The sequence below is a fragment of the Leucopleurus acutus genome (genome assembly GCF_964270905.1).
Source record: "Leucopleurus acutus genome assembly, chromosome: 3".
In the NCBI taxonomy this organism is placed as follows: Eukaryota; Metazoa; Chordata; class Mammalia; order Artiodactyla; family Delphinidae; genus Leucopleurus; species Leucopleurus acutus.
Window position 1 is genome coordinate 43,371,911 of NC_139145.1, and position 21,098 is coordinate 43,393,008.

The following is a 21,098-nucleotide window of genomic DNA, read 5'->3' on the forward strand; positions in this document are numbered from 1 at the left end:
CCTTCAAGGAGAGAGGTGGCAGTGTACTCTATGAGTAAAACCACCTTAAGCTGCTTCTTAGAATATCCGGCCTCTAATGTGAGCAGCTGTTCCATCGTCCTCTAAGGCAGGAAGCTGTGGTTGACAGCATCACAGAGGCAGAGCTTACTCTTTGTGACTTTAATTAACTCACTAGTTCTCCTTGAAAAAGAGTCATGCTCCTTGTTCATCTTGCCCCATATCCTGGGATTCTGTGTTGTCAGGTCAAATAAAAAATCCCTTGACCATGAACTTCAGGTCCATGTTTAAAATAACAATAAGGGTAATAATCCAGGGTGCTGCCCCATCTCTCCCTTTCTCTAAGAAGTGCAAGAAATGTTGCTTGAAAGCTGTCGATTGAGGTTTGCGCTCCACACAAGATAAGAGGCTGGAGGAAGGGTACAGACTGCTCTGGCCCTGCTCCCAGTTCAGTGGCTGAGCCTCCTGCCTGTGGCCTGGTGCCCGCCTCTATCAGGCCGCTGCCTCCGTGGCAGCTTAGGGACTGGCGCCACAGGCCAGTTGCCTCTGAGGAGTCCTGGGATGGTGGCAGCTTTTAATGCTCTATGGTGGGAAGACCTCCTTGCCCCACTCAGGATCTGCAGCCCATGGCCTGGCACTGAGTCTCTTTTAAAGTCCCGATTCTGCAATTTCAGCCAGTTGACTCAAGAGTCTGGAGAAAGGTGGCCGGTCTTCTGGTTTCTAGAGAGGGAAGAAAAGAACTGTGATTTCCTTGTACTTGTGTGTCATAGCTAATTCTAAAGCAAACCAGAGTTAAACAGCAATCCCCTCTGCTGAGTTTTAAATATGCTTCTATATATATTGTATTTGAGGCCATTATGTCTTAGTTGTTAACAGCAGGTATTTTGGAATCATATGGCCTGCTTTTGAATCACAGCTTTTCTACTCATTAGCTGTGTGACCTTTGAACAGGTTACTTAACCTTTGTGAACCTCAGTTTTGTCATCTGTAAAATGGGGATAATAATATTATCAATCTCATAAGATTGTTGTAAGAATTAAATAAAATTGTATATAAAAATGCAACATAAAATAAGCACTCAGTAAGACTAAAAAAGAAAATATTTAGGTATAAATCTCATAAAATATGTACAGGGTCTATTTTAGGAAAAATATAAAATTCTAAAGATAGAAATCAAAGGAGAGCTAAATATATCGAGAAATATTCCATGTTCATGGTTAGGAAGACTTGCTATTGCTAAGATGTCATTTCTTTTCAACTTGATGTATGGATTCAACACAATCACAAGAATCCCAGCAAGTTATTTTGTAGATACTGACAAACCAACTCTAAACTCCATATGGAAAGGCCAAAGACTCAGAATAGCCAACACAATACTGAAGAAAAACAAGTTTGGAGGACTGATACTTCCTGACTTCAAGACTTACTATAAAGCTATAGTAATCAAGAGAGCATGGTATTGGTGAAAGAATAGACAAATAGGTCAATGGAATAGAGTTGGGATCCCAGAAATAGACCCACACAAATGTAGTCAAATCTTTGACAGAGGAGCAAAGGCAATTCAATGGAGCAAGGGTAGTCTTTTCAACAAACGGTTCTAGAGCAATTGGACATCCACATGCAATACAATGACTCTAGACACAGGCCTGACACTCTTCACAAAAACTAACTCAAAATGGATCATAGAACTAAATGTAAAATGCAAAACTTATAAGACATCTAGAAGATAACATAGGAGAAAATCTGGGTGACCTTGGGTTTGGCAATGAGTTTTTAGATACAACACAAAAAGCACGATTCATAAAAGAAAAAAAATTGATGTTGAACTTTGTTAAAATTAACAACTTCTGCTCTGTAAAAGACTTCTGCTCTGTAAAAGACTTCTGCTCTGTAAAAGGCACTGTTAAATGAAAGAAAAGATAAGCCATAGGCTGGGAGAAAATGTTTTTAAAACACATATCTGATAAAGGACTTATATCCAAAATATGCAAAGACCTCTTAAAACTCAAAAGCAAGAAAACAAATAATCCTATTAAAAAATGGGCAAAGATCTAAGCAGTTACCTCATTTAAAAAGGTATACAAATGGAAAATACACATATGAAAAGATGCTCAACATCATATGTTAGGGATTTGCAAATTAAAATAACAATGAGATACCACTATATTCTTATTAAGATGGCTAAAATCAAAGCACTGACAACACCAAATGCTGATGAGGATGTGGAGCAACAGGAACTCTCATTGCTGGTGGGAATGTGAAAATGGTAGCCATTTTGGAAGACAGTCTGGCAGTTTCTTACAAGGCTAAACATTTTCATATGCTAGTGTTATGAAACTATTCATTTCATATGATCCAGGAATGACACCACTAGATATTTACCCAATTGAGCTACAAATCTATGTCCATATAAAAACTTGCACACAAATGTTTATAGCAGCTTTATTCATAGCTGCCAAAAACTGGAAGCCACCAAGATGTCCTTCAGTAGGTGAATGGATAAAGAAACTATGGTATATCCATACAGTGGAAATATTATTCAGTGATAAAAAAAAGTTAGCTTTCAAGCCATGAAAAGACATGGAGGAATCTTAAATGCATAGTTCTAAGTGGAAGAAGCCAATCTGAAAAGGCTACATACTGTATGATTCAACTGTGTAACATTCTGGCAAAGGCAGAACTTGGACAATAAAAAGATCAATGGTTTCCAGGGATTTGGGAAGAAGAGGGGAAGGGATAAATAGGTGAAGCACAGTGCATTTAAAGGCAGTGACACTATTCTGTATGATACTATAATGGTAGATACATGATATACATTTGTCAAAACTCACAGAACTGTACAAAAAAAGCAGTGAACCTTAATGTAAAACGTGGACTTTAGTTAATAATAATGTATCAGTGGTGGTAGAATAATTGTAACAAATGTACCACACTAATGCAAAATGTTATTTATAGGGGAGAACTCTCTGCACTCTTTGCTCAAATTTTCTAGAAACCTAAAACTTCTAGACAAAGTCTATTAATTTAAAAAATTAATAAAAATTAAAAAAAGAAAAAAGTACTAAATGTCAGCTATCATAATTGTTATAGTATTTAATCCTTGAGAAGTGGACTAGGTTTGTTTTGTACCCTTCTTTATGTCTTTATGGTTTACTTCTTTGTGTCTGATGACAAAAGCTCTATGAACTTACAGAGCAAACATTATTTAATTATCTTACAGTAAGAAAAAGGAGGTTCAGAGAATGGCCCATGATTAATGATTAAGAAATGATAAAACTGAGATAAAACCCAAGTATCCTATACTTTTTAAATCCCCCCTGTTACCCTTCCATGATCCAAATTTGTGTTAATTCTCTATTCAGCAACTTTCAACTGTGGTTGAAATTTAAAATTTGCTAACTCACACAGGACATCTCATGCTGATGTGGCTTAAGGCATAGCCTGCCACCCAAGGATAACTAAGATGTCTGGGAGGGTGCAGAGTAATTGGCTCCCATTCTGAATTGTTGTATGAATAAACATGAATTGTATGAATTTTGTATTTGTATGAACATGTTGTATGAATTTTAATTCAGTCATTTTAATAGTTTCACAGCACCAGTGAACTTCTGTTTACCAGTTTATAGAACTAACTTCATGTATATTTAATAGTTTTATGATGTTACAGATGCTTTTTTTCTCAAAAAATTGACATAGGCCTTCCCCACTCTTCCTTTCTGACAGTATATTGATGGCTTGTGGCATTATATTACAAATCAAATAACATTTAAGGTCCCTGCCAGCTCTTCTAGGGATGAGTAACTCCTTTAGTTAATAGATGCTCAACGTCACTTTCTTGCTAATCTATTTTGTCATCCCTACTGCCTCATCCTCTGAGAGCGTTCCTTTCTTCAGGGATGGGGGCAGACCCTGCAATTGCAGATTATAATGAGGGGAGGCAGGAACCACTTCCTTTACTGACCTCTTTCCAACAATGATTCATGATCTGGTAGATATGTGAGGAGGCCAGTCGAGGCTTGTATAACCGAAATCCAGTGGTGATGTCTTCCACCACCTCTGAGTTGCTTCGGTTTTCATACGGGATTTTGCCTTCACTGAAGACTTCCCACATCAGCACACCTATGAGAAATGGTGCATCGAAACAGCTAGTGATAAAGTTCCTAAATAGCGATCAAACCAACTTACCTCTAGAAATCACAGACTCCTTGATATTAAGATTCAAGTCCCTACCTCCAGAAAGTACAATATCAAAAGCCACCTGAGGCTTATTAGGCCTGTGCTATTTCTAAAGAGCGATTTCCCTATCTTTCTTTTTTTTTTTTAATTTGTTTTATTTATTTATAGCTGCATTGAGTCTTCATTGCTACGCGCGGGTTTTCTCTAGTTGCGGCGAGCGGGGGACCACTCTTCATTGCAGTGCACCGGCCCCCCACTGCAGTGGCTTCTCCTGTTGCAGAGCATGGGCTCCAGGTGCGTGGGCTCAGTAGTTGTGGCTCGCAGGCTCTAAAGCTCAGGCTCAGTAGTTGTGGCTCACGGGCTTAGTTGCTCCATGGCATGTGGGATCCTCCTGCACCAGGGCTTGAACTCGCATCCCCTGCATTGGCAGGCGGATTCTCAACCACTGCGCCACCAGGGAAGTCCCTTCCCTACCTTTCTAGTGGTGAAGAATGTTCAAGCTCAGCCCTTTGTTATATCTAACTCAAATGCTACTACTAAAAGTTGCAGGGGATGTAAACTCAAATGTCTACACATGATATAGATGAATGGAGTGGATGAGGTCTGCATAATAGGAACTAGGGAGGACTGTGAAAAACTGGAGGTCAAAAATTCTGTCCCCAAAGGGGCAGCTGTGATTTAGCTCCAGCCAGCATAGGGCACATGGGAATGAGGGCTCTGAATTGCCACATTTTCTGATTTTTTAAAGATAAGTCGTAAATTGGGAGTTTTAAAACATAAACTCAATTTTTTTTTTTTTTTTTTTTGCCGTACGCCAGTCTCTCACTGCCGTGGCCTCTCCCATTGCGGAATACAGGCTCCGGACGTGCAGGCTCAGCGGCCATGGCTCACGGGCCCAGCCGCTGTGCGGCATGTGGGATCTTCCCGGACCGGGGCACGAACCTGCGTCCCCTGCATCGGCAGGCGGACTCTCAATCACTGCGCCACCAGGGAAGCCCTAAACTCAATTTGATTGAAAAGAAATACTGTGTTAACCAAGCAAAAATCTTTAGGTTGTCCATTTTTGACCCCCGATTTAATCCCTTTTCCTTTTTTGCCCTCAGTAGAAATGTCACACCCAGCTTTATTATGTACTCATCTATTCATAGGTTGTCAGAGTGGGAACAGAGCTTGCAGATCACCTAATCCAGTGGTTTTCAAAGCATAGTCCAGAGATCCTGAGGGCAGAGTTTTCCAAAGTATGATCCCTAAAACATCTGAAGTTTTGAAAAATCAACTCAGAAATTTGTTCCAATGGCAGATCCTGGGCCCTAGCCCAGACAACTGGATTAGAATTTCTAAGCGATCCTCGGAAGTGCCTCAGGAGTTTTGGAAATTCAGTAAATAAGACCAATTAGTACCCCAAGATGCCAGGATTTCTGGTGAGATTTCTTTGGAAAATGGGGGAAAGCTGGCTGGAAAACAATTGCTTTCATGCAAACCTTGTGATGCATTGAGGAACTGAGTAAGGCCCAAAGAGGTTAGTTGACTTGTTTAAAATAGTGCAGTTCATACATATGGAATCTAAAAAAAAAAGCCTCTGAAGAACCTAGGGGCAGGACAGGAATAAAGACGCAGACGTAGGGAATGGACTTGAGGTCACGGGGAAGGGGAAGGGGAAGGGGAAGCTGAGATGAAGTGAGAGAATGGCATTGACATATAAACACTACCAGATGTAAAACAGATAGTGGGAAGCAGCCACACAGCACAGGGAGATCAGCTCATACTTTGTGACCACCTAGAGGGGTGGGATAGGGAGGGTGGGAGGGAGACGCAAGAGGGAGGGGATATGGGGATATATGTATACGTGTAGCTGATTCACTTTGTTATACAGCAGCAACTAACACAACAATGTAAAGCAATTATACTCCAATAAAGTTGTTAAAAAAATAGTGCAGTTAATTAGGGGAAAAACCTCAAAATGCGTGACAAAGCCCAGTGGCCTTGAGGCAGGCAAAAGCTCTCCTCCATCCAGGTTTCTGTTTCTCAGGTTTGCCACCCCAGTTTTCTCACCCCTCTATTCTGCTTCTATCGGTCAATCTCATCTTTAGACACTTCAGATGACATATCCTAGGAAGGGATGGACTTTAGCTCAACCCTCTAATTATAAGATGCAGCCTCAAAGTCCTAGGCTGACAACCTGTGGCAGAATAAACCCCACTCCGAGTCAGCAGGTGAATGCGACAAAGTGGCCCTGGCTGCAAACATCTCTTTATGGGACACCTGGCTGGGTGCAGCATGACCCGCCGTACCGATAGAGAGTGGCCACACATCAGCCAGACCCTTCCTAGTTATAGGCACTGGGGAAAAGAGAAGGTGAGGTTGCTCAAGCGCAGTTTGTTTTCTTCTAAGTTCATTCTGTACCTTAAGTTTGACTAACAAAGTCATAGTTAGGCCTGCTGAACAGGGTAACTACTTTAAGGAACCATTCAGAAGGACTCAAAATCAAAAATCACTTGGTTGTTGGAAATGGATATTCTAAAATGCTGGAGAAGATTAGTTAGTTCTCCCCGTAAGAGATTTAATTAGTCATCTTCTCCCTGGTTTCTACTACTAGTCAATATATTTGGCAAACTTTCCCTTCACATAGAATGACAGCGTCAAACTCCAAACTAGTCCTGTCCGAAGTAGAATCCTTCTTACCATCCAAGTCAAAGAGGTTGTCCAGTATAGTTTTCTGTATACATTAATATGCAAAAACTATGGCTTAGAAAGACATGACACATCCAGCCAGAATATTTAGTACTTCTTGCCACACCGGCATCATTCATTTTGTCTTTTCATTCTTGCCCATTTGCACTTATAAGAAATTCTAATTCCTTACCATGGCCTGCCGTTTTCATTGCCTACTGTTCTCCCACTAAGTCAGTACCTCTTTTCTTTGGACACACCAAGCTTTGGCACTTGCCGCTTCCTTTGTTAGAGACACTGTTCCCTGGACCTTCAAATGGAGACAGCTCCGTCTCATCATTCAGCTCTCTGCTCAACAGTCACCTCCTCAGAGAGGCCTTCCCGGACCCTGCTATTTAAAAGAGACCCTCCCCCCTTCCAGTTACTCTCTTTCCCATTACTCTTTTGTTTTATTCATAGCACTTACCGCTACCTGACTTTATCTTATACACATATTTGTTAGCTTGTTTGCATGATTGTTACTGTCTCCCCTTACAACTTGGCTCCAATAGGAGCCTTTTCTACCCTATGTACCACTGCTTTGTGAGCACCTAAATTAGCTCCTAGCATGTAGTAGATGCTCAATAAATCGTTGTTGAATGAATGGGTAAAATACTTTATTGAGAGTTAAATGTGGGAATAAATGTGAGAATAAATATAATGTTGGAAAAAACATGATCCTTGCTCTCAAGGGCTCATATGCTAATCTCCTGACTCCAGCTTTTGATGTCACAGCAGCTATCACCAGCATCCTGTTTTCGCTTTTATTTTTGCCCCTATTTCAAAAATGTCCAAGAATAGATGCAATAATGAGGGCCCCTTCATTCCTTTCAGAGCTGTTTGTACAGACTCTCAGTGGGACGCCCTCACCATCCAGTGTTCAGGGCAAGTAAGGCTGCCTGAATTTGACAAATAAAACAGTTGGCCCACAGTCCCAGGTCATGTGGGAGTGGGGCCAGAATGACACTTACCAAATGACCACACATCCGACTTGCTGCTATAGCGACTGAAAGAGAAGACTTCCGGGGATGCCCACTTCACCGGGAATTTGGTGCCTGAGGAACTGGTGTACTGGTCATCAAGGACGAACCTGGGGAGAGAGTGGAGAGAGATCGTCTGAGTGTCCTGGCGACCTGCATCCCATTCCTGAGACTTTGCCGGCACCACAGGTCCGTATTACCTTGTCATCCCAAAGTCGGACACCTTGATGACTTGGTTTTCTCCAACCAGACAATTCCGGGCAGCCTGGAGCAGAGACAGGCAAACGAAAGGGAAAGGAAAACTTGGTGGGTAATCAGTAATTAAGGAGTCTCCTATTATCACAGTCCTTTGCTTTTCCATGTGCTGCTGTGCAGAAGCAATGAGGAGCTTCACAAATGCTAGTTAAGCTTCACTAGTGCCTGATGGAAAGTTGTATGTTAAAATCCTTTATCAGGATGAGTAAATCTGGTCTTTCATCTTCATTCCTGGGATCCTAATCAGAAGAAAAAATCCATGGTGTTGTGTAACCTACTGTAAACTCCAGTGCAACCTGATGTTAACCTCAGGGATGATATGAAGAAGCTGTTACCCATTTGACTAAAATAAGAATGTGTTGAAGTTGCTAATTCTCTTAAAACTATTCCTCAGTAGGGATGGTACATGGTCCCTAATTCGATTGGAAGAGCCCTTACCAAGAAAAGACCCGTGAGTCTCAAATTTTAATGTGCCTGCAAACCCCATGGGGGGACATGTTAAAATGAATATTCCCAAACCTCAACCCCCAGAAATTCTGAGGCTGGTTCTAGGATCACCCCAATGTGATCCTGGTAGATCCTTGGATAACATTTTGAGAAACATATGCTTGTCAATTTCTTTCATTTTACCAAGAGGAAAAGGAGGCACAGAGAGGTTAAAAAGGAGAGGCTGTTAGCTTTATTTAGAAAGAATGTAAACTTCAACTCAGAGGGTGAAAGTCAGAGGTGGGGCTGGAAATAGAGCCCAGATCTGAGTCCCATGAGGACATCCCACAGTGGGTGGAGGAAGGAAGAAGTTGAGAGGGGAAGGAAGAGGGCTTATGCCTTGTTATTGATTCATGCGTTCCCAGTCTTCGTAGCTCTACATTTCAGTGGGACATGTGCCTTCACCCTGGACCTGTAGGGGTTGCCCTACACCCTCTTACCAGGTCTCTGTGGATGACACACGCCTCTTCCAGGTAGGCCATGCCCTCACACACGTCCAGGCACATGCCCAGCAGGGTCTCGGCAGCAAAGAGCCCCCGCTGGCTGCGCAGGTAATCTGACAGGCAGCCGTGTTCCATGAACTCAAACACCAGGCAGATGGGGGCTTGCTCCAGGCACACTCCATAGAGCTGGACCAGCTTGGGGTGAGAGAGTTTCCTGGAGAAAAATGGCAAGGGGTGAGATGGTCTAAGTTTAGTCTCCCAAAAATACACTCCCTCCCCCAAACAAAAATGTCTCATTGAGCTGAGACCTGAAGAATGCAGGGACTCAGCTGGCGTACGCGAGAATGAACGAAGGCCAGTGTGGTTGGCATGGCATGGCACCAGAGGAAAGATGGGCAGGAGATGAGATTGGGGAGCGGGCAGGGCCAGACCATGGTGGGCCTTTTAGACCACAGTGAGGAGCTTGGAGTTATTCTGCATACCATGGGAAGCCATTGCTGGACTTGAGCACAAGATGGCATCAGAATGGTATTCAAAGAGCACAGCACAGAACATCCTTCCCAAGGTGTCTCTGCATACTCTTGTCTTGGCCACTCACATCATGACTTCAGCCTCCTCGACGAAGTCCTCTTCTGACATAGCTCCTTCCTGAATGGTTTTGATGGCCACCTTGTCCCTGTTGAGCCAGTAGCCAAGATGCACCAACCCAAACTGCCCGCTGCCAATCTCCTGCACAAAAGTGAGCTCTGAGGGATCAATCACCCATTTCCCTGGAAGAGAAAGAGTTTTCCAGAGTTGGCAAGCAGTAGATATGAAGTATAGGACTCCCAGGAGACTATATAGCCCTATACAGAATGTTAGCCTATTGTTAATATAACTCAAAGATGGCAAATGGTATAAGCCTGTATACTTAGAACTATAGATAGATAAAAGTATCTTTTTCCCCAAATAATAACATAGAATATGTATTGAAAGCCATGAAAAATGTGCATGGGGACGATTACATGGAAAGAGAGAGGAGGATGGCATTAGTTGAGATATTAAAGAAAGTCAACGACAGGGTTCTAAGGCCCCAACCATTTCCTATACCTGATTGAAAAATTTTTATTGTCATTTTTCACATAGAGCAAGTTTTATTTGAACTGGTCATTCATTCATTCATTCATTCATCCATCAAGAGCATCCATCATGTACATAGCACTTGCTAGGCCTTAGCAGGGGTTAGGGGTAAGGTGGTGGATTCCAAGAGGACTGGTACAGAGGTGCAAGCCAGCACACAGTCTCGCACATAGGTAGGCTTTCAGTAAATGCTCAAAAAAAGAATAAAAGGGATCCGAGTCTCAATTTTCACCCAATGAGTGGGTTCATAAAATACTCTCTGGGCTTCCATCCAGCATGGGCACATTCAGATTCCACAGGCATTAGAATTATCTTATTTTTATAAGGAGGCTGAGGGGCATTAACCTTTCCTGATGCTTGGTCTAGTACCATAAACAGTTCAGTTTCTATCTCTCTGAGGCACAGACTCAACAGAAAACAGTACCGAGCACCTACTGTGTGCAGATATGGTGCTGGTTAGGGATGGAGAGCCCACACACTGTTTCTCTTTAACCCCTGTGTCAAAATCACCTAGGGCACTTGTTGAAAAGGCAACCCCAGGACCCCACTGTCTGGGACTGTGTTTTAGTAAATGTTGGGTCGGGGCTGGAAGTCAACACTTTTCTTAAGCATCCTATGTAACTCTGATGCACAGTGAAGCTTGAGAACCACCAATCTAGAAGATATAAAATGAAAGGTACACCAGGCTTCTCGACCAGCACAGTTTGGACCAGGGGATGCAGGCAGAAAATCACAAGTGGGTGAAATGGTTCCATAGGACAAGAAGGAATAGCAGGGCCTATGGCCCTAGAGATGCATGCCCTGCCTAAAAGCATTCAAAAAAATTTAACACAGTGCTCTGCAGACAGACATTTCCGAATGCTGCTAGCTTACAGCACTTGCAATGGACCCATACCTAACAAACTAGATGATACAGAAGTTCTAGAAAATATGCAAGAACACAGTACTATAGCACTGGTTCCTAATATTTTTTTCTAATAGCATTTAGCAGAGTGCTCTGTACAAAGTAGGTGCTCAGTAAACACTTCATTGGTGAACTGTCATCTAAAACCAATAGACATTGATTTGACCTAGATAAATGTGCATACATATAGGTGTAATCTTACACACATTGTAAATGTTCATTTGTGCACACCATCTCCAGAGATACAGTGTACCTGTTTAATGATCATTTTACGTCTGGGGAAGTCCATTCAGAATTTACCCCAGACCTCTAGGCATGTGAGTTAGTGCAAATGAATAACATTCCCAAATGCACTGCTTACCATATCTCAGCCCTGCCGTGACCGGGGCTTTCTGCCTCCAGGAACTAACTGGATACCGGAGTCTAGTGACTAGGCCTGTGTTGATTACAAAGTGAAAGGCAGTCATTGGAGTTTTACCATAGCAACCATCCAAGTCAAATCACCAGGAAAAAATATAATCCAATGCAAAAGCTATTTTTATTCTGGAAAACAAATTCCAAAGCCCAATCACTGATATTACATCTTCCCTGAGAAGAGGTATAATGTCACAGGTGGGCAGGTGGTGAAATCGCATGATTCCAGCAGCAGAATTTGCTAATGAAGAATATGTAATATAATCAAATATTTGGCATACTTTTCTATTTGTATAGTTATTATTTATGGTCAGTTTGTCTGAGATGAAGAAACCCAGCTGGGTGTTTGTCACTTTTCTCCAAGTTCCCCTGTGAGGGTTCCCCCTCTGGCCTTGTCCCTTAGAACTCACCTCCTCCATTGTGTTGGTGATAATTGACGAGGAGAGGGATGGAATCAAACACGTACTTTTCAGCCACGTAATATCGCTTGGGGTTGTCATTTGTTTCTTTGATGTGATAGTGCTTTATACAGGGGTTGTTCTCACTTAAACAAATTAAACATAAATGCAGTGATTATTAAAAGGCAATGTTTAGAGATAGAAATGTCTACTGGTAGCAGATTCCTATTAGCTTTGTTTTTTGCCCTCTCACATGGATGGCAGATATATTCCAACTTGTGTATCAGTCTTGACAGGCTGGCCTTGGGTGCTGTATTAAGAAGGACTCTGAGGCTGCATCTGGACTCAGGATTGGTGCCATGATGGGTTGGGGATGTTTCTTCCAAAACCTCAAAATGGACAATCGTCTTGTATGTGCTACATGTTTGCCTTCCCTGCTGTGTGGATTTAACTCATCTTCAGCATATGTTAAGGAAGCATCTTGGCCCCTTCGTACTTATTTGGCTTTGTATAGCAGAGGTAACATAGCAGCCCTGACTGCTATCCTTAGAAAGGGCTGCTTGCAAGATTGGGCCTTGGCTGGCTTCTGAGAACTTAGATTTCAGGAGGGCTCTCACCATTCTCTAACTGATAAGGATGGCTCCCTATACCTAAATTGTTTGTATAAACAACACGGCTTATGCTCAATGCTTGCTTTTCTCCTGGGAGTCTGGAATTTTGCTCTGTGCTAGGCAGAGGGTACCCAGGTGACCAGCCCCCAGTGAAAGGATCTGTAAGGTTCTGGCATGTAGTAAGGACTCAATAAATGGTGGATAGTTTTATTAGCAGAGCCAGAACTAGAATTCATATTTTCTCGCTTGCAGTCAAACGTAGCTTTTCTGTTATTCTTTGGATTAAATTATAAATGCATCAAATACAGGACCAGGTATTTATTTCTTTAGAGCTTTGCAATCAGGGATGCCAACTGGGAAGTCAACCTGGCATCCGGCCCTAGCTCTGTCACTTTCTAGGTAAGTGACTTCAGTTATGTTTTTAATCTCCCTAGCCTTGGTTTTCTCAGAGGGATCAGGGAAACACAGTATTTCTAGAGACTCCTCTACCTCTTGCACTGTCTGACATTCCTGTGTGTGGCTCAGGACTGTCTCTCCCCACTTTGCTGAGTTAGCACCATACCTTACGATGGCCTTGGTGAAAACAGACACAGTGTATGTCCCTGGAGTCCTGGAATCTCGTACCATGAAGGCTCCTTCTTTGCCCTGGAAGGGTTAGAAAGAATGGAAAATCAGCGATCCCAGGAAACCAGGCTCATGCATCCAGCTTCACTTTCTTGCCTGTGAAAGGAGGAAATACTGTAGGCCAGCTTGGCACAGAGCAGCCTTTCAGCTATAAAGGCTACTGTTTCATTCATTCATTCCAGAGACATTTCTTGAGCTCCTACCGTGGTTCCAAGACTATTCTAGTGATGACATAAACAGTAAACGGAGGCAAACAGACACAAGCTCTGCCCTCTTGGAGCTCATTACAGATATTGCCCAGCCCTCACCACAACATTGCAGTCTAGATGTTATTATCTTCAATTTCCTGATGCGGATACTGAGTGCTGCAGAGCTGAAGTGACTCTCTCACGACCTACGAATATAGGTGGCAGACCTGGGATTTGAACCTTGAATGTGGCAAGTGAGCAAAACCTTTGCTCATTCTACTAGTCCATGGTACCTCCATTCAACAAACGTTAGAAGCCATTTCTCTGTTCCCCACAAGGGCACAAAACTTCTGTCTTGGAAGCTTCATCAGTTTCTTAATGGGAATATATTTTGTAGGCCCTTTCTCAAGTGCTGATTTTGCTGCAGGGCAAAAGGAGAAAGAAAACGAAGCTGCTGGTTGCATGAGGGAAGTGGAGAGAAGGGGAAGCCCCCCAAATATACCCTTCACCCCACTGACAATTTTGCCAGTTGCTGATGAAATAAGTACTAACAAACAGGGAGACCAGTTTTTTCAGTCCTGGTAGGAACTTGAAAGTCTTAACTCTGTTTTTTGAGTACTTTGTGTCTAAGGCTCTGTTCCTACCCACCTGTCAATCTGTGCTGGTGATATTTGCAAAATCTGTTGCTATGGTTTGCTTAACTTAGACACACTAAGGGCCATAAGTGAAAGCCAGAGAGAGAGGAACCTCGTGTGGTGGGCATACACTTGTTGTATATGGAGCAAAATATACACAGTTTAGAAGCTCTTCCACCCCCTAATCCCAAAGGTGGGTCCTCTACACATACAAATAATACACAGATGGCCATGCTAATTGTTTGCATCCTAGAATTTCAGGGTTAGAAAAGACCTTTTAGAAGAACCTAGAAAGGTTCTCTAGCCCAGGGTTATCCCAACCTCAGTACTATAGACGTTTGGGGGGCAGTAATTCTTTGTCATGGGGGCTGCCCTGTCATCATAGGATGTTTAGCAGCATCCCTGGCCTCTATCAACTGGCTGCCAGACATTGTCACATGTTCCCTGGGGGACAAAATCACCCCTGGTTGGGAACCACTGATCTGGCCTAACTCCCTAAACCCCTGTGCCCCAAACTGTTGGTGATCACAATCACTTGAAGAATCTAAAGCACAGAACAAGACAAAACAAAACAACGACTACGAGCAGTTTACCATGCTCCCCCCCCCCCCACCGCCTCCCCATACCTACACACTTGGAATCTCCAGGACTGAGGCCCTGGGACCTGAACTTTTAAAAGGCTTATGGACATCCAGATTTGGTCTCTACTGACTCAACTGAAAATGCATTTCTTATTTATAACAGTCCTGAAGAGTAGTCCCTGTTGTCTGAAAGAGCACTAATAGTTAGAAAGTTCATCCTCAGGTAGACACGTAACCTGCTTCCTCTGACTTGGCCCTAAACCCGCAGAGGGGAATTTGGGGGGGGGGACGGTTGGCCCTTACATCATTGTGCATTCTTGCCAAACTTAGAGGTTACCACAACAACTTTCTGAGACTCCCCAAACTCTTCTTCTCTCTGCTGGGAGATTCAAGAGTCTATTTTGAAATTTGAGGGAAGCAGAGGGTAGGGGAGTTGGATGAAGGTGGTCAAAAGGTATACATTTCCAGTTATAAGATATATTCTGGGGATGTAATGTACAGCATGGTGACTGCAGTTAACAATACCATATTGTATATTTGAAAGTTGCTCAGAGTAGATCTTAAAAGTTCTCATCACAAGAAAAAAAATTGTAACTATGTATAGAGATGGATGTTAACTAAAATTGTATTAATCATTTTACAATATATACATAAATCAAATCATTATGTGGCACACCTTCAAATTATACAATGTTATGGGTCAATTATGTCTCACTAAAACTGGAAAAAGAAAGGAAGAAATTCAAAGCTGAGACCTGAATCTTCAGGTCTCTGTTGTCCACCCTTGACCTTCCTTTCTCAAGGTCGTGAGCTAGGGCTGCCCTAGCTGTTGCCTGAAAGTGGGGAAAGAATTGAGGAAAATACAGAAAGCTGCTAGATTTCTTTTTCTAAGATGTCATAGTACTCTAGGACAGTCCTAGTATTCTGTCTTTGTACACACAGAATTTACTTTAATGATTTTGTATTTCATGAATTTTTTGAAATTTAAGAAAACGAGTTGTCAATCTTTCTGGACCAATAGTACAACCTTATGCCCATAGTTAGCCTCCCACATTCTCTACAGTGTGCTCTGTTCATGACCTTGGACATGGTGAGGACAACAGAGAACTAACCAGATTCTTATTTTCGTCTTCTCAGATATGAATGTAAACTGTTTATCCAGTGCAATAGTAAACACCCTTCTAACTTTTGCATGCAAATCGGCCTTTTAAAAAACTTGATTTTTCCAAAAATTAGATTTTCCCCCCTTTGGGGTCAGTAGTTTATTCAGTTTCTGAAGTAAAGGTGATCTATGTGACACCAAAAACTCCCAGATTAGTTCATTAGATTTTAAAATAGCTTTTGAAGCCTAATTTAGAAAACTTGAAATTCTCCTCTTTTAAGTGTACAAATCAGTGATTTTTTATCAAAACCACAGAGTTGTATAACCATCACCAGAGTATAATTTTAGAATATTTCATCACTCCCAAAAGACACCTCAGTACCATTTGCACCCCTGCCACACTAATATGACTTCTCTATAGATTTGCCTATTCTAGAAATTTCATGTAAATGAAATCATATAATATGTGGTCTCTTATGACTGGATTCTTACTCTTAGCATATTGTTTACAAGGTTCATCAAGTTGTAGCATGTATCAGTACTTCATTCCTTTTTATGGCTGCATAATATTCCGTTGTATGGATTCCACCACATTTTGTTATCTATTCATCAATTGCTGGCCCTTGGGGCTGTTTCAACCTTTGGCTGTTGTGAATAATGAATTTGTGTCTGGCTTCTTCTACTCAACATCATGTTTGTGATATTCATCCATGTATTACATGTACCATCACTTGTCTTCAAAATTCCTCCCCTTTTGCCAAACATCGAAGCTTTTGCTCTTGCCTCACTGAAATGTGATGGGTTAAGTTCAAGACAGGAAGAAACTAAACTTTAGTCGAGGCAGATATTATCTACATATGTAACTTATTCTAAAGGGAAGAAACATAGACCAAAAAGACCCCAAGTTTATCCACTATCTGTGAAGAAGGGAGTGGTAATGTCTCTTTTATTTAATCAAGAATGTTTTGTTGTTTTATTCTTTCAAAGAAACCATTATTATTTAATTATTTTATTTTTTAATTTGTGATTAGAGAGGGGCCCAACTGTTAACAAGAGTAAACTGATCCAAAGACATCAGACAAAGTAGAGGTAAAGTTTTCAGTCAGCTCTGCCGAGGACGGGAGGCTGGCAGAGCTCTTCCTCCACTGTAGTTGCTCTAGGTGGCATTCAGTGCTGGTGACAGGAAACTCTGGTTTAGGGCTGAGGCAGCGCAGGGTTCTGAGGAAAAGGTGGCATCCGGCATGTGCCTTATCACCTACTTCCTGCAAGGGGCTCAGAGGAAGTCACAGCCACCAAGAACGGTGGAGTCTAAAGGGTCTCTGCTCCTGTCATTGCCATGCATAGGGGCACTGATCTGTGCAATGCAGCCAGGGTAGGTCGGGGAGGGGGCTTGTTCCCATGGGATATAGTCAAGGTCTCACTTTACCTTTTACTATTTTATCTAGAAAAACAAAGATGTAACAATAGAAAAAAAAAAATCATGCCAAGGGGGTAAAATACACGGATGGGAAGTATAGGGATGGGAGAATAGAACTTAACTCATATATTCCCTTACTAACTGTGTGTGCGTGCATGTGTGTATGTGTGTGTGTGTGTGTGTGTGTGTGTGTCTATGAAGAAGCGTCCCTGCTCTAGTCCAGGCTATGCCACTGATTTACACTCAGTTTACTCCCCTGTAGCACAAAGGGGATGGACCAGATGTTCTTTAAAAGGAATTCTAACTCAGTCTATAATTCTGTCAATACAGATGTTTCCTGATTAAATGTAGGAGCTTCAGTTTTCTCAGTTGTAAAATGACTTTTGCAAGATGGTTGGGAGAATTAAAGTGCATAAAACAGTTCCTGGAATATAATACTAGAACAAGGACTATTGGGACTATCATTAGATGTTATTATCACATGCTATGGTATACCATCTGTTAGAAGTATTAATGCCATTGTCTGCTTTCATCTGAGACATGTTGACTGTTAGGAATTTACTCCTTTCTTTCTGTCCATATGATTTGAAGGGCACCTTACAGAAGATAATCTTGCTGCACAGGGTAGGTTATTGTGAAAAAGATGGACTGATAACCTATAGCTTGTTCACACTGCATTATAATTTAAGAGTGTCTCTGACAGATAGCCACTCTTCATTCTGGAGGTGGTTCATTTCTTTTCTTGAAAAAATCCTGGTATGGAGTCAGTACTGTATCCTTAATAACATCTTAGAATCATGGAAATATGATAAACCAATGTCTTAGATAAGGCTTCTGCCCAAAATTCAGGCCACCCAACGTATGCAATGCCGTAAAGTATAGAGTACCTGCTTGCAAGGAATTTACCCTCTACCTAAATGTGTTACGACAGAAGAGAGACTGCTGAGGTCCGAGGCTGAAAACAAAGCCACTGGAGATGACATGACGTTGCACCACAAGGGTTCAAAGGTGTGGAAAAACCACATTCCACAGCTTGTGGGAGGGAAAGCATGAGTGGTTTCTTAGAGGAGGTGCTATCGGAAGAACTGATAGGACACAATAGGAGATATTTTCTGTGGTTCCCAAACTTGGGTAAGACCCAGAATCACCTGGGTACCACTTCCTAAGGTTCTGACTGGTGAGGGCTGGAATACTGGAATTTGTATTTTTTAAATGCTCCCCAATGATGCTCATGATTAGCCAGCTTCTCCTACAGCATATTTGTTAATTTAAAAACACTTCTTAAGCATTTGCTCTATTCATTCACTCAATAAATATTCATTGAGCAACTACGTTATCATAGGTACAGTTCTGGGGTCCTGTGTACAGCAGAAACAAGGTAAAGGGTTTATATTCTAGTGGAGAAATATGCATGGGGCAGTATATCAGGAGATTTCATTAACAAAAATAAAATAAATGCATTTTTGGTCAATAATAATGAATCAATCTTTTAAGGGTCCTATAATTGTTAGATAAGGAGACACTAAATTCACCCCTGAAACAATTCAGCTGATGTTTCAAAAATCATACAATATAGAGACCCACTGAAGTTTGACCTTATATTACCTAAGGAGGCAAAGAGGATTTGGTGAAGTAGTCTAGAATATTAATAAGGAGGAATGTTTCAACTGCGCTAGCAAGTATTTGTGTCTCCAAAGATCTGCTATAAAATAGAAATCATCTTTTGCTAATCATTAATGTGGGCTGTTTTAGGTGCTCCATGGGCAATACTTCATTAACCAATGTGGGATTGAAAATAGCAAAACTGCACTTGTTTAAGCTCAGTATAATTCTTATTTAATTATAAGTTCTTTTTGGTTAATTTAATAATTTATTATGTTATCCAGTAACATAGGTGCTGAGTGGGCCACATATGCATCACCAGTTTGACTTGAAAAAATATAGATTCCCACAAACTAACCCTGGAGAGTCTGATTCTGTAGGTCTGGGCTTGAGGTCTGGGAGTCTGTAGTTTTAAAAATTTCCCAGTGATTATAATGTGTGATATTGGGAACCACAGGAAATAATTAAGTGTGGAGTCGAGGTGGAACCAAGGAGAAACCAGAGTCTAGTAATGACTCAGCTTAATTCCTCTTCCTCCATGAAATCTTTCTAATTCTTCTAGAATATTCTCAGAACTCTGAGGCCACTGAAATCCTGCTCCACATGCTCAGTTTTTCTTAGATTATCCTCTGTTTCTTCAGAGTTTGTCCTGTTTCTCAATAGAGTCTAAAGCTTATTGAGATCAAAGACCTTGTCTCAAGTATCTCTATGAGCTTAGATCTGTGCTCAGCAACATGGTAAGGTATGTGAGTTTATACTGAGAAATCCTAATAAATGAAATGGTGCAGACGTCATAAAGGCAACAGATGCTGATGGAGACGGCTGACATCATACAGACTGCCTGTTTTGCATCTGTCACTGGTAAACACAAATAGTCTTTCGGAAAATCCACAAACAACTGGACTTGCCCTCTTTGATGAGAACAAAACTGCCCAAGGGCAGAGCATCTCACCTTGTCCTCTTTGCCAGCTGCCTGCTCACCGGCAGCTTAACCAAAGGAGAAAAAGTTCACTGCTCCAAAATATGACTGTGGGCTCTCCTCCCGTCTCGATTTCCTCTTAAAGAAATTATATGTTTGCCTTTGATAGAATGAATCAATCTATCATCAGTTTCCCTTGTGCAAAAGTAAATAGTATATTAATCAACTATATGCCTTTAGATTATTCTTTGACAATATTCATCATCCCTCCACCTTCCCATCGCAGACTTTCATTCCCTACCTGATATCTTCCCAGGTCTCCTTCTCTAAGCTCACCTCTAGCCACTGTCCAAACTGGTAATGCTTACCGGTTTGGGTGATCAACTGTCCCAGTTTGTCTGGGACTGAGGTGTGGGGGCTCTGCGGCCATAGGACTCTCAGTTTTAAAACTGGAACAGTTCCAGGCAAACCAGGATGAGTTGGTCACTCCAGCTTCATTCCATCCAGGAGAGGTTTGCAGTTTAAGATTCTTAAAGATAGGAAATACCTTCAAACCATAACTGGGAAATGGCAGGAACATGAAATGGCAGGAACAGGGCTAGCATTTTGGCACGGAGAGACTGATGCCTCTATCAACCCAGGCCTACTGTTTACTAGTCTCACTGGTGAGGCTTGTGTTGGACGCGGGTCATTAACATCATTTGAATATTAGATTCACCTGGAGAGATTTTCCTCTAAATTACTAATGCCTGGACCCTACCCACTAGAGGTTTTCTTCTTTTTTAACATCTTTATTGGAGTATAGTTGCTTTACAATGGTGTGTTAGTTTCTGCTGTATAACAAAGTGAATCAGCTATACATATACATATACATATATCCCCATATCCCCTCCCTCTTGCATCTCCCTCCCACCCTCCCTATCCCACCCCTCTAGCCCACTAGAGATTTTGATTTAATGAATCTGGGCTGGGACCTGGGCATTGGTATTTTGAAAATGTTTCCCAGGTGATTTTAATGTGCAGACAGGCCTGCGAACCACTGCTCTAAGCAAATACGCTGATAAATGGATTGATTTCCTTGTAGAAAGCTTTCTCTCAATACCTGCATGCATTGGGTTTCTCTGCAAGGGCCCTAAATGTGCAATTTTCTGTGCTACTTTAAGTGTGGTGTATGGATGGGTGCCAGTTAGCAAATTGTTACTAAACATTGAAAGTAAGCATTTAGAATCTTTTTATAGCAATCAGACAGAGTAATTTTATGTCTAATGAATCTAATACTCATAAAAAAATTGGACTTGCATTTTTTATATCTTTGCTTCTTATTTTTGCTTTTTATTTTTTCCGATAATTCATTTTTATTGTATTTTACAAAATGTAAGTCTGTGACAGATTGGGAATTAAAAACCAACCACAAAAAGTAGTCCATCACCACGGGTACTTTGAGAGGCACTGTTTTAGAATCACAAATGATCTTCTGATCCAGGAAGAGAAGGTTTTACCTCGCATGCCAGTCAATTGATGGCAGCTTCCTGGAGCAT

General features: G+C 41.6%; 1 protein-coding gene across 3 annotated transcripts in view; it reads right to left on the reverse strand.

Moving 5' to 3' along the window:
* Window positions 1-645: 645 nt before the first annotated feature.
* The window catches only part of ITK (IL2 inducible T cell kinase), a gene marked incomplete at both ends in the record, with an annotated part of 64,124 nt that continues 43,671 nt past the window's right edge, over window positions 646-21,098 (reverse strand). For all 3 annotated transcript variants that reach the window (XM_082835534.1, XM_082835533.1, XM_082835532.1), the window contains 9 exons: window positions 646-717; window positions 3,959-4,116; window positions 7,854-7,972; window positions 8,063-8,127; window positions 9,044-9,260; window positions 9,645-9,816; window positions 11,431-11,505; window positions 11,894-12,027; window positions 13,055-13,137. In XM_082835534.1, the coding sequence (XP_082691660.1) occupies window positions 646-717; window positions 3,959-4,116; window positions 7,854-7,972; window positions 8,063-8,127; window positions 9,044-9,260; window positions 9,645-9,816; window positions 11,431-11,505; window positions 11,894-12,027; window positions 13,055-13,137 (1,095 nt within the window). The remainder of the gene's footprint in view (window positions 718-3,958; window positions 4,117-7,853; window positions 7,973-8,062; window positions 8,128-9,043; window positions 9,261-9,644; window positions 9,817-11,430; window positions 11,506-11,893; window positions 12,028-13,054; window positions 13,138-21,098) is intronic.